Source organism: Megascapheus bottae, chromosome 2 (assembly GCF_031878675.1).
Source record: "Megascapheus bottae isolate mThoBot1 chromosome 2, mThoBot2.hap1, whole genome shotgun sequence".
Taxonomy (NCBI): Eukaryota; Metazoa; Chordata; class Mammalia; order Rodentia; family Geomyidae; genus Megascapheus; species Megascapheus bottae.
The window spans coordinates 91975113-91987471 of NC_143510.1; the positions used below are offsets into that span (position 1 = coordinate 91975113).

Sequence of the window (12359 nt, forward strand, 5' to 3'; positions counted from 1 at the left end):
ATAAGATTCTGTGTAGATTCACAATTTAAAATGCTTAAAAAAAAATGGTGCTGTGCTAATGCCATTGCCAGTGACCCATCTTCAGAGGCTGAAGTCTGAGGGTCACAGTTTGAAGCCAGCCACGGCAGGAAATTCTTGAGGTTCTTAGTTATTTCCAATGAACCACCAACGAGCCAGAAGTGGTGCTGTGGTTCAAGTGGTGGAACACCCATCTTGAGTGAAAGAAACCTTAAGTGACAGAGCACACAGGCTCTAGGTCCCAGTGACAGTGCTACACAAATGCGTAATGGTACTGGGGTTCTCACCCTGCCCCAGATGTGGTCAGTGACAATCTTGGACTTCCTGTTTCTCTCAGCCACCACCGCTCGCCTCCTTGTCCTCCCTCCTCCCCCTCCCCCTGTTCCTGCTCCTGCTCCTCCTCCTACGGCTGAGCTGGAGCTTTCTGCTCAAGTCCTGTAGGAGATTGCTGTGAGCACTGAGAGTCCGGGAAGACCTCTGCAGTCCAGGCTGGCTTGTGGATAAATGAGTGTGCAGGCCCAGGGCACGAGTCCCCCTCGCTCTCTGATGTGTGCTGTGTGCACACAGCTGCCTTCCCGAGTTGTGTTTTTCCAACCTCAGTCTTGATGTTCTGAGTCAGGGGAAATGGGCGGATAGATGTATGAGGACCCAACTCACGCCATGGCACTCGCAGCCCTCTGCCCAGGGTCTGGCCAAGGCCGTCCTGCAGCCTGCTGGCTGGACACGCAGACATCCAACACGATCTGACTCTTCTTTCTCTCCCCACACTCTCCGCCAGTCCTTGCGCTGGAAGGGCGGATGGCTGTGCTTCCCTACGTTTGGGGAGGGAGGGAAGGTTACAGGTGTCAGGCTGTGCACTCCTCTCCCACAGGGCATGTATGAGAAATCGCTGGAAGATAGCGAGAAGGCACTGGGTCTGGACAGCGAGAACATACGGGCACTTTTCCGCAAGGCCCGTGCCCTCAACGAGCTGGGGTGCCATAAGGAAGCCTACGAGTGCAGCAGCCGGTGCTCCCTCGCACTGCCTCACGTGAGTCCCCGCTGCAAGTCTGGGCCACCTCATGCCCCCGTCCCCCAGAGTGCCCGCTGAGCTGGGCTTTCCTCACAGGCTGCTTGCAGCCCTGTGATGCTATGGCTCTTATTGTCTCCATTTGAAAGGCAGAGACATGGAGAGAATGGCGTAGCAACCAGGGGGTGGCAGAGCTGAGTTGAACCCTGGCAGTCATTCTCCAGGCTGTGGTCTTGCTCTCCACAGGGCAGGGTTGCTGTGAGGATTGAAGGGTTGCCCTAACCAGGTCCTGCATCATGTATCCAGGAGGACAACTTAACCCACTGGGTGCTCATGTCTTGCTTCTCCAGGATGAAAGCGTCACTCAGCTGGGTCAGGAGCTGGCTCAGAAGCTCGGGTTGCGAGTGCGGAAGGCGTATAAGAGACCCCGGGTAGGTAGGCTCAGGGCCCTGGGGCTAGGGACCAGGGGAGGGGGGTAGGCAGAGACAAGGGATGGAGGGAGGGATTGGACGGGTGATCTGGGCTGGGTGAGGACAGGGGGACCTCAGGTGCTCTTCCCTCCCTATTGGCTGAAAGCCCTGGAATGAGCAGCAGGACTTTGTGGAAGAGAAACAGCAGCAAATGCCTCCGGCCCGCCTTAGTCACCAGCTGTGAAAACACAGCGCTCTCCCTGCCCTCGCTGACACGACCTGCCTGGAGTTGGCCTGGGCTCACATGGGCTTCCTGCCGCTTTGCGTGCTCAAATCATCAGCACATGTGCCCATTTGAAATGCGGGGCTTGTGTGATCTCTTCACATCCACACACATGTCCATCTGGCCCCCTCCCTCCGTGCCTGGGAGCTGCAGGCAGGGAAGTTCTAGAGTCTGCCAGGACCTTGAGCAAGTCTGTCCCTGTGTGCGTGTGCGTCTGGAAGGTGGAGATCGCTGCCCACACAGAGGGCACTTGGCAGGAATATAACAAGAGAATGCTGCAGACGAAAAGCACCATGTGTACTTTGAAGGTCATCTGAGGCCAAGGGTAGAAGATGAAAAGACCCATGTGACCCTGGGAGACAGAACGGGTGGAAATGGCAGCCTCAGGGCAGGGAGCCTCCGATGTCATGGCAGACCCCAGCAGTTGGGGCCTCTGCTCCTAGCTGGCAGGATACTGTGCATCCTCTTAAAATCTTAATCTCTTCTACTTCTCTCCTATCCCTGGCAGGAACTGGAAACCTTTTCTCTGCTCAGTAATGGTACTGCAGCTGGTGTGGCAGATCAGGTAGGCTGGGACCTCTAGTTTTTCCCTGCCCCACACCACCTATCTTGTTGGGGTTTGCCCTCTGGGTATAATGGCCTCAAGCATCAAAGTAACCTGCTGGTGTGAAGCCTGTATACCACAAATGGCACCATACCTGGCACTAGGCCTTTGCCACATCTTCCATGCATCCCTCACCACAGCCACAGAAATCTGGGCAGGTCTGTGAGACGCCTCAGCACAGTGGTCTCTACTGTGGAGAGGCCAGGCTAGCTTGGCCTTGGTGCAGCACACACATGGAGTAGCCTGGGAATGTTTTAAGTGCTGAGGGGTAGAAGGCAGAGTCCCTAGCATACAATAGGCCTATGTAGATCTGAGTGAGCATGCCCATAGGAGTTCTCGGAACATGAGCTAGGCAGGCGTCTTACCTGGGCGTAGAGTCTGTGCGTGGAGAATGTGGGTAACAGAGCACAGGAGGGCTGGGAGTCGTCAGGACCGACAGCCCTGGAAGCCTGGTGGAGGCTTCCCAGAGGCAGGAGAGCACGTTTCAGACAGGAGATGAAAGAATGGCATTCTCATGCCAGGCACTGGTGGTTCACACTTGTAATCCTAGCTACTCAGGAAGCTGTGATCTGAGGATCACGGTTCAAAATCAGCCTGGGCAGGAAAGTCCATGAGACTCTTATCTCCAGTGAACCACCAGTAAACCAGAAGTGGCACTGAGGCTCAAAGTGGTAGAGCGGTAGCCTTGAGCTGAAGAGCTCAGGGACAGCGCCCAGGCCTTGAGTTCAAGCCTCACCCACTGACAAAAACAAAAGAATGGTATTTTCAGCCAGCAGAAGAGCCTGAGCAGAGACCTAGAGTCAGGAGAGGGAGGAACACAGCCCAGACCACAAGCCCCTTTCCTCTCCAGAGGGTCCAAAAGCCTGGGTTCTGCAGCTGGCCATGTGGGGTTCAGGTTCTGAGTTGGCCTCTGAGTTGCCCCTGTTCATGTGGCAGCTGTGGGATTACAGTGAGTCATTAGTAAAAGGTTGCCGGAGAGATGGGCTCCAGAAACCTTGTGACTGTTACCAGCAAAGGGGCAGGAAATGAAGGGCCGGGATGGTCTGGGTGGGACAAGATGGCAGCCAAAGAGCTGGGATATGATATTGTTCTTCAGGGCCTGCAGAGCAGAGTCACAGCTGTCCATAGAGGTGTTCACGTCCCCCAGTACATTATGTGCCTGTGAGCAAAGCAGCTCCCTGATCGTGTGTGTCAGCCTGGTTTATCAGGCTTAGCAGATGAGCAGTTGTACCCTGGGGGACTGAAACGTGTCTTTGTGCTGTGTGGTCTCTGGACAGGCCCAGGAGGTGGGGTCAGGACCAGCCTCTGTTTTCCCTGACCTATGAACGGAGGATGTGGCTCATCTCTGTGGGACAGCGTGGAGGCTGGGGCAGGGCGGAATCCCACAGTGGATAGGATGGGCTGGCGGGGGCCTTCTGTACAGCATGAACCTTGTTGCTATTGTTATTAATGCCAGGCGGGGGATGGCTAAGAGTGAGCATCTGGGCCTTCTTTCCCTGTGCTCCTTGGGCACACAGAGGAGGCATGGGTCACCTAGGCCCTCGCCAGGGAGGCAGGACTTCTGCTGAACTGTGATGGACTCCAAGAAGAATGGGAGAAAGTCCACGGGAGAGGACTAACATGTGTCCTGCATGGCCCCAAGCCGGGGAAGAGACAGGCACAGTGGTGGGTCATAAAGGCTGGTGAGCAAAGCTCCTGAGCCACTTTTCAGATTGCAATTGAAAATGTGTTCAGCTTGGCACTGGTGGCTCATGCCCATAATCCTAGCTACTCAGGATCTGAGGATTGTAGGTCAAAGCCAGCCTGGATAGGAAAGTCTTGAGACTATCTCTTATTAACCAGCAGAAAACTGCAAGTGGAGCTGTGGCTCAAAGTGCTAGAATGCTAGCTTTGAGCAAAAGAGCTCAGGGGCAGCACCCAGGCCCAGAGGTCAAGCCCACAAGCAACAGGAAAAGAAAAAAGGAATTGTGGGGCTGGGACTGTGGCCTAGTGATGGAGTGCTTGCTTAGCATGTATGAAGCCCTGGGTTCGATTCCTTGGTACCACATACACACACACAAAAAAGCTGGAAGTGGTGCTGTGGCTCAAGTGGTCAAGTGCTAGCCTTGAGAAAGCTTAAGGACAGTGCCCAAGCCTTGAGTTCAAGTCCTAGGACTGGCAAAAAAGGAAAAGAAAAGAAAGAAAGCAAGCAAACGTGTTCCTCATCTATGTAATAGACCTTTAGGAAAGTGTTCTGTGTGCCAGGCTCCAGTCTAATGTTTCACCGTCACAAGTCGTCTCACGCCAGGTGAGCTGGCCGTGTGTCCCACTTACTAATTAAGGGAATAGATTCAGAGGGGTCAGAGACAGGCCAGGCTGCAGAGCAAGCTCAGATCCTACCCAGTGGGCATGGGGCCCAGCCTTGGATGACCGTCCTTTCTTGCTTCCTAGATCTGGAGCTGTATTCGGGGAAAGGCATACTTTTCTTTTTTTTTTTTTTTTTTTTTGCCAGTCCTGGGGACTGAACTTATGGCCTAAGGCACTATCCTTGGGCTTTCTCAAAACTAGCATTCTACCACTGAGCCACAGCACTACTTCTGGCTTTTTTAAAAATATATGTGGTACCGAGGAATTGAACCTGCGTGTTTGTGCATGCTAGTCAAGCGCTCTACCACTAGGCCAAACTCCCAGTGAAGGACATAGTTTGTCCTTGAACTGAAAACTGTACATGCTGTGTTGTAGAAAGAAGGCTTGGCAAAACCCTCACCACCTCCCTAGGGTGAGAACCCTATTTTCCAGGTGGGGAAACTGAGGCCCTTCCTCTTTCTATCCTTCCTCCTGGGCCACTGTTTCCCTGAGGGGCCCTCGTGTGGCCATGTGATCTTCACACCTCTCCTGTGTGTGCCTGAGCCCTGGCTGCACAGGGTAGGTGTTGGGTATCCGCCCTGGGTGCTGGGGTGCTCCTCAGCCGCTGGTCATAGGCGTGGACATCAGCGTGCCAGCCCCCGGAGGCACACCGTGTCATGGTCCTCGCCTGGCTGACACCAACACGTCCTTCCTCTCCTCTCCACAGGGAATGTCCGACGGATTCGGATCCATTGATGACATCGAAACAGGTAGTGCCCCGAATCACGACCTGGGGGGGGATGGGATCGCTGGGAAGGCACCGCCCCTCCCTGGACACAGGAAGCCTGGAAATGGTAGAGAGGACAGACTCCCTTTCTCGACTAGAGCATTTCCTCAGGCTGGCTCCTGTTTCTCACTCCAGCCCGCTGCCTTTTTCTTTTTTTTTTTTTTGCCAGTCCTGGGCTTGGGCTCAGGGCCTGGGCACTGTCCTTGGACTTTCTCAAGGTTAGAGCTCTACCACTTGAGCCTCAGCACCACTTTCGGCTTTTTTCTATCTATGTGGTACCGAGGAATTGAACCCGGGTCTTCGTGCATGCTAGGCAAACACTCTACCACTAGGCCAAACTCCCGGCCCCCCTCTGCCTTTTTCTAAGTCCTCCTTTTCCCTCTCATTAGCTTTCATTTCAGAGGAAGGTGAATGGTAGGTTGCAGCCTGAGCCAGGGCTAATGGAGTGATAGGATCAAAGGGCTCTCTGCCTTGGACTGCTGTCCTTGACTACCACCAGGCCTCTGCCTGTGGTGCTGGTGGGAAAGTCAGGCCCTGGTGCAGCTGGGGTGGAAGGGAAGGTACTAACTGGATACCCTGGGTCCTGAGTCTTGCTCTCCATGCCAAGCACATGGCACCAGAGTAGTTACTAAGTAACCCTCTCCCTTCCACAGACTGCTATGTGGACCTGCACAGTTCCCCAGTCCTGCTCCCTTCTGCTCCCACCATGCCTCTGTTTCCTCACGTGCTGGACCTCCTGGCCCCTCTGGACAGCAGCAGCAGGGCCATCGCCAGCACCGAGGGCCTGGATGACTTCTCGGATGGGGATGTCTTTGGTCCAGAGCTGGACACTCTCCTGGACTCGCTGGTAAGCCATGGAACCACTCTCCTCTCCCCTTAGCCCGGCTCCTGCCTAGCGTCTAGTCTCCATGTCGTAGTTGGGGTAACAGAGGCCTTGGAAGAAAGCCTTGGGCGGGACAGGATAACTGAGCTGCAGCTGGGCGGCGCCTGTGCTCACACCTGTAATCAAGCTACTTGGGAGGCCGAGAGCTGAGGATCTCAGTTCACAGCCACCCAGGGGCAGGGAAGTCCAAGAGACTGATTTCCAATTAATCACACACAATCAAAGGCCAGAGGTGGAAATGGGGCTCCAGTGGTGGAGCACTAACGTTGAGTGAAAAAGGCTCAAGGAGGCCTGGGGGTGTGCTGATTGGTAGAGTGCTTGCCTAGCATGCATGAAGCCCTGGCTTGATTCCTCAGGACCGCATGCATAGAAAAAGCCAGAAGGGGTGCTGTGGCTCAGGTGGCAGAGTGCTAGCCTTAAGCCAAAGAAGCTCAGAGACAGTGCCCAGGCCCTGAGTTCAAGCCCCAGAACTGACCAAAACCAAAAAAAAGATCACAACCCCAAAGCTGCAGAACATCCATGCAGAAGAACGAGTCCTGGCTCCACCTCCCGGCACGTGGAGCCCACAAGCCTTGAGTGGCCCTCCACTCCCCAGAACACTTCCTGCTGATCCCAGCTCTGTCCCCACCCTGCAGTCTCTTGTCCAGGGAGGCCTGCCTGGCAGTGCTGTGCCCAGTGAGCTGCCCCAGCTGATACCTGTGTTTCCTGGCGGGACCCCGCTGCTGCCCCCCGTGGTGGGCGGCTCCATCCCTGTCTCCAGCCCGCTGCCCCCAGCCTCATTCGGCCTCGTCATCGATCCCTCCAAGAAGCTGGCTGCCTCTGTACTGGACACTCTCGACGCCCCAGGCCCCGCGCTGGACCCCCTGGACCTGCTTCCTTACTCAGATACCCGGCTGGAGGCCCTGGATACCTTCGGGTCCACCCGAGGCTCGCTGGACAAACCTGACTCCTTCATAGGTGAGGCCCCTCTGGGTGCAAAATTACGTGTCTCTTGACTTCAGCACAGCCGCCTCTCCCTTGGCAGTCCAGAGCAGTGCTGAGATGAGCCTGTGTAAGTGGGAATGTGGCAGGTGTGCGCGTGTGCATGCGCAGATGCACTGGCAGCAGGGCCTGAACTCAGGGCCTAGGCACCATTCCTTAGCTTTTTCACTCAAGGCTGGCGCTCTACCACTTGAACCGCACCGCCGCTTCTGGCTGTGTTGTGGGTGCTTAATTTGTGTGCTAAGTCTCACATCTTACTTTCCTGCCCAGGCTAGTTTCGAACGTTGGTCCTTAGATTTCAGCTTCCTGAGTTGTTGGGATTACAGGCATGAACCATAGCACTTGGCAGGCGAGGCATCTTGTTCTAGATCAGACAGCAGAGCTGAAATAGTTCAGGACTGCAGTGATTCACTCTGGCAATCTCTGACCAGCCCTGCAGAGCCCTAGAGCCTTAGGTTTGGGGTCCTGTGGAGATGACCTTGAGATTGGGGTCAGGAGAACAAGGCTCCCCTCTCCTTCAGCTCTACTCAGGGGCAGGTTCCAGGAACCTAGAGGAAAAAACCTGACCCCTCCAATCCCTGATGGAGGTGGCTTTTGGAGGTCAGGTGTAGCCTGGACCACTCAGAACTGGGGAAAGGACTTGTGAGGTGATGGGAGCACTGAAGAGGGGCATGCTGGAGGAAAGTAACGGCCCTGTCAGAGAAGTTTACTGGCATGGTGGAGGGAACCAGGGGCATAGGCCCTGCATGGTACTGGGAGATCAGGGTTGGGCCCTCAAAAGGCTCTGGCAAGAGGATCAGCACGCAGCCTGAAAAAAGAGACAAGGACAGAGCTGATCAGAAAAGGGGCCGTGGCTTGGGGGCTTCTTCGAGTTAGAAATACACAGGAGAAGTGCTGGGAAGGTCCCTCATGTCCTCCATGCCAGGGCAGGTGACCGTGGTGTCTTTTCCTTACCCAGAGGAGACCAACTCACAGGACCACCGCCCCCCAAGCAGTGCTCAGAAACCTGCCCTCTCGGTGAGTGATGGACAGAGCTTCCAGGGCCTGCAACTCCTTTCTTCTGGAGGAGTGGGGGACGTGGCTTTGAATCTTTGGGGGCCTGAAAGGTATGGCTTTGGACCTCTGATTGGGTCTCAGGGCCCCAGATGAGCCTCCATGAAAGACACCCCTGAGAGGCCTGACGTAGCCTCCTCACCTCTCCTCACCTGCCATGCACTCAGGGCACACGGAGGTCTCCCACCCTCTGTGCTAGAGGATGACGAGGCATAGCGGGCCTGCCTTAGTCACAGCCCTCGTCTACAGCTTTACCTGTCCTGGGCTGACCAGGAGCGGACACACTGCCCTCAGCCCTGACACCAGCTGTGTGGCCCTGGGAAGTCACCAATCTGGCTGGGACATGGGAGTGGGGCACTACTATTTCTCTGCTCATGGCTCCAGCTGTCACCCAGAGTCCAAGACAGCCACACCTTCCCGTTCCAGCCGGAGCCCTCCATGCCCAACACCGCCTTGCTCATCAAGAACCCTTTAGCTGCCACCCACGAGTTCAAGCAGGCCTGCCAGCTGTGCTACCCAAAGACAGGTAACCCAGACCTGCTGGGAGTGTCAGGAGAGTGAAAGCCCACAATGACAGGACCCTCATGTGTCTATGGGGGGTCCGGGGAGGAAAAGGCAGGGGATGAGCCTTGATTAGGGACCCTCACCTTCTTTCTAGGGAACCATTGTGGTGGGCAGGCTCCCCGCAGGTCTGGGTGGGTCACGGTTGTTGTGGGAAGGAAGCAGGGAAGAACGGGCTCCTTGGAGACGCCCACCCAACTCCAGGAAGAACATGGTAAAGGAAGAGCATGGAGGGAAGCCCAGATGAGGGCCTCCACTCCACCCGACCTGCCTGTGCCACATCCCTGCCCATCTTCCCTGCAGGTCCCAGGGCAGGTGACTACACCTATCGAGAGGGCCTGGAGCACAAGTGTAAGAGAGATATCCTACTCGGCCGGCTCCGCAGCTCGGAGGACCAAACCTGGAAGCGGATCCGGCCCCGGCCCACCAAAACCAGCTTTGTGGGCTCCTACTACCTGTGCAAAGGTGGGTGGGCTGCGGTGGGGGCTGGCACCAGCCAGAGCCCAATTCCTCTTCTGCCCAGCTGCTGCTTGGCTGGTGCAGGCAGCAGAACAGAAGTGGTTCTCACAGCCACCGGTGAGGGAGGGGAGAAAGCTGAGGTTTTAGGGTTCACAGAGCCATCAAAGATGAGTGACATAACAGAGTGAGCACCTCCTATCCTGACTAGCTTTATTTTTTTTTTCCTTTGGTAGAGGTCCTAGGGCTTGAACTCATGGCTTGGGTGATATCCCTGAGCTTTCTTGTGCAAGGCTAGCACTCTACCACTTGGATCACTTTTGTTTTTTATTTTTTGTTTTGGTAGTTAATTTGGAGTCACATGGACTTTGCTGCCCAGGCTGGCATCAAATTGTGATCCTCAGATCTCAGCCTCTTGATTAGCTAGGATTTCAAGAATAAGCCCCTGGCATCTACCCCACGCTTGCGAGCCGCCTGTACAGTTCCCAAAGAGCTGCTTTCTTTCGTCCTTTTTCTCTTTTGGTGGTACTGAGATTTGAACTCAGGGCTTTATTTTTTTCTGGATAAAAATGCTGTATTGGGGCCTGGAGTTTGGCCTAATGGTTAAAGTGCTTGCCTAGCATGCACGAAGACCCGGGTTCGATTCCACAGTACCACATACATAGAAAAAAGCTGTAAGTGGTGCTGAGGCTCAAGTGGTAGAGCTCTAGCCTTGAGAAAAGTCCAAGGACAGTGCTCAGGCCCTGAGCTCAAGCCCAGGACTGGCAAAAAAAAAAAAAAATGCTGTGTTGTAGGGCCAGGAGTTTGGCCTAGTGGTAGAGTGCTTGCCTAGCATACACAAAGACCCAGGTTCAATCCCTCAGTACCACATACATAGGAAAAAGCCAGAAGTGGTCCTGTGGCTCAAGTGGTAGAGCTCTGTCTAGCCTTGAAAAAGTCCAAGGACAGTGCTCAGGCCCTGACTTCAAGGCTCAAGACTTGCAAGAAACCAAAATGCTCTGTTGATTGAGCCATACTTTCAGCCCTTTGGCTCTGCTTCCTTGGGGAATAGGACCTCTGCTTCTGCCTGAGCTGGTCTAGACGGCAGCCATCTTTACCCGTGCTTCCATCAGCAGCTAGGAGGACAAGGGTGCCTTACGGCATGCAGCACTTTCAGCAACTTCTTACCTGAGTAGTCTTAAATTACTCTCCTCCCGTTCCTCCTGAGCAGCCAGGATTACAGATACCAGCCCCTGAGGGCGGGACAGAGAACTGATTTCTTACCACTGCAGTGTCTCACTGTTGGGAGAGGTGAAAAGAAAGCCACAAAATCATTTAAGATCTGGGCTCCAGTGGCTCATGCCTGGAATCCTAGCTACTCAGAAGGCTGAGAGCTGAAGGTCGTGGTTCAGAGCCAGCTTGGGAAGAAGATTCAGTGATATTCTTAGCACTGCTTAACTACCAAAAAATTCACAAGTGGAGCTGTGGCTCAAGGTAGAGTGCTAGCCTTAAGCAAAAAAGAAGAAACTGATAGGGCCAGGAGTTTGGCCTAGTGGTAGAGTGCTTGCCTAGCATGCACAAAGGCCTGGGTTCGATTCCTCGGTACCACATACGCAGAAAAAGCCGGAAGTGGTGCTGAGGCTCAAGTGGTAGAGCTCTAGCCTTGAGAAAGTACAAGGACTGTGCTCAGACTCTGAGCTCAAGTCCAGGACTGGCAAAAAAAAAAAAAAAGAAGAAGGAACTCATAGACAGTGCCCAGCTCTTTTTTAATAGTGATGTTTGTTCTCACTTCTTTTCTTTTTTCTTTTCTTTTTTTGCGGTCATGGGGCTTGAACTCTGTCCCTAAGCTCTTCAGCTCCAGGTTACCACCCTACCCCTGGGCCTGGGCGTGGTCCCTGAGCTCTTCAGCTCAAGGCTACCTCCTTGAGCCACAGCCCCACTTTCCATGACTTCCTAGGCCTCCACGCCTCCCTCAGCCACTGCTGCGGAAGGAGCTCCACATCACCTGCCTCTTCACCTCTGCAACAACTGTTCGCACACTCACTGATCCTTCTCCAGCTCCGTGGGGCACCCTGCACCCTTTGATCCTCCACATGCATCCTAGAAGCCCTAATGTATGCTGCTCCTCCCTTTATTTGCCTCCACTTGCATTGAGGGAGGCAGCTTGCTCCTGCAGGTCGCGACCCATGTTCCTTCTCCTAGAGCCTAGCAGGTGTAAGGGCAAGACAGACTCAGAAAGAGGGAAGAGAAGACAGCAGGCCTCTCTAGGAAATGAGAGGCTCCAGGGCCTGCTTTCCCCTCTCCAGACTCCCTACCTCCAGAGTGGTTGATTGTGCCAGACACAAGTAGCACATACCTGTAATCCTAGCTACTCAAGAGAGGGAGATCTGAGGATTACAGTTTGAAGGCAACCCAGGCAGCAAAGTCCACAGACACGTATCCCCACGTTACCACCAAGACATGGCAAGTATAGCCGTGAATTAAGTGGGGAAAAAAAAAAGCCTAGAGGAAAAAAAAAAAAAAGCTAAGATACAGTATTTAGGCCGAGCATTCAAGCCTGGGTATCAGCACACAAAAAAATTAAGTGTGAAAGCTGAGTGGTAGTGGCTCACACCTGTAATCCTAGCTACTCAGCAGGTTAAGATCTGAGCATCATGATCCATGTTCCATGAACCATGTTCAAAGCCAGCCTGGCAGGAAAATCCAGAAGGCTCTTATCTCCAATTAACCACCCGAACTGTAGCTTTGACTCAAGTGGTGGAGTGATGGTCTTGTGCTAAATTCAGTCACACACACCCTTAATCTTCACCGCTGTGTTTCTCCAAGGTTGAAAGAGTAACGAGGAATCCTAACCCCAGTCTGTTCGGCTCTTGACAGCCATGCTCTTAACCACACAATGTTAATTTCCTAGTGAATAATCATCTTTGAATTTCTTGTTTTCTGTCTACTTCTGCAAAGCCGTTTCTATACTTTTTCTCTTGCTTGACTTGCAAAAAGCAGTCTCAGGGGG

At 54.0% G+C, this 12359-nt stretch overlaps 1 protein-coding gene across 1 annotated transcript in view; it reads left to right on the top strand.

The window, feature by feature from the left end:
* Zc3h7b (zinc finger CCCH-type containing 7B) overlaps nt 1-12359 on the top strand; it is a 40860-nt gene that overhangs the window by 20016 nt on the left and 8485 nt on the right. Inside the window, exons 5-13 of the mRNA XM_090328800.1 lie at nt 890-1048; nt 1378-1458; nt 2229-2285; nt 5377-5446; nt 6081-6283; nt 6955-7276; nt 8259-8317; nt 8780-8879; nt 9218-9379. Of these exons, the coding sequence (XP_090184926.1) occupies nt 890-1048; nt 1378-1458; nt 2229-2285; nt 5377-5446; nt 6081-6283; nt 6955-7276; nt 8259-8317; nt 8780-8879; nt 9218-9379 (1213 nt within the window). The remainder of the gene's footprint in view (nt 1-889; nt 1049-1377; nt 1459-2228; nt 2286-5376; nt 5447-6080; nt 6284-6954; nt 7277-8258; nt 8318-8779; nt 8880-9217; nt 9380-12359) is intronic.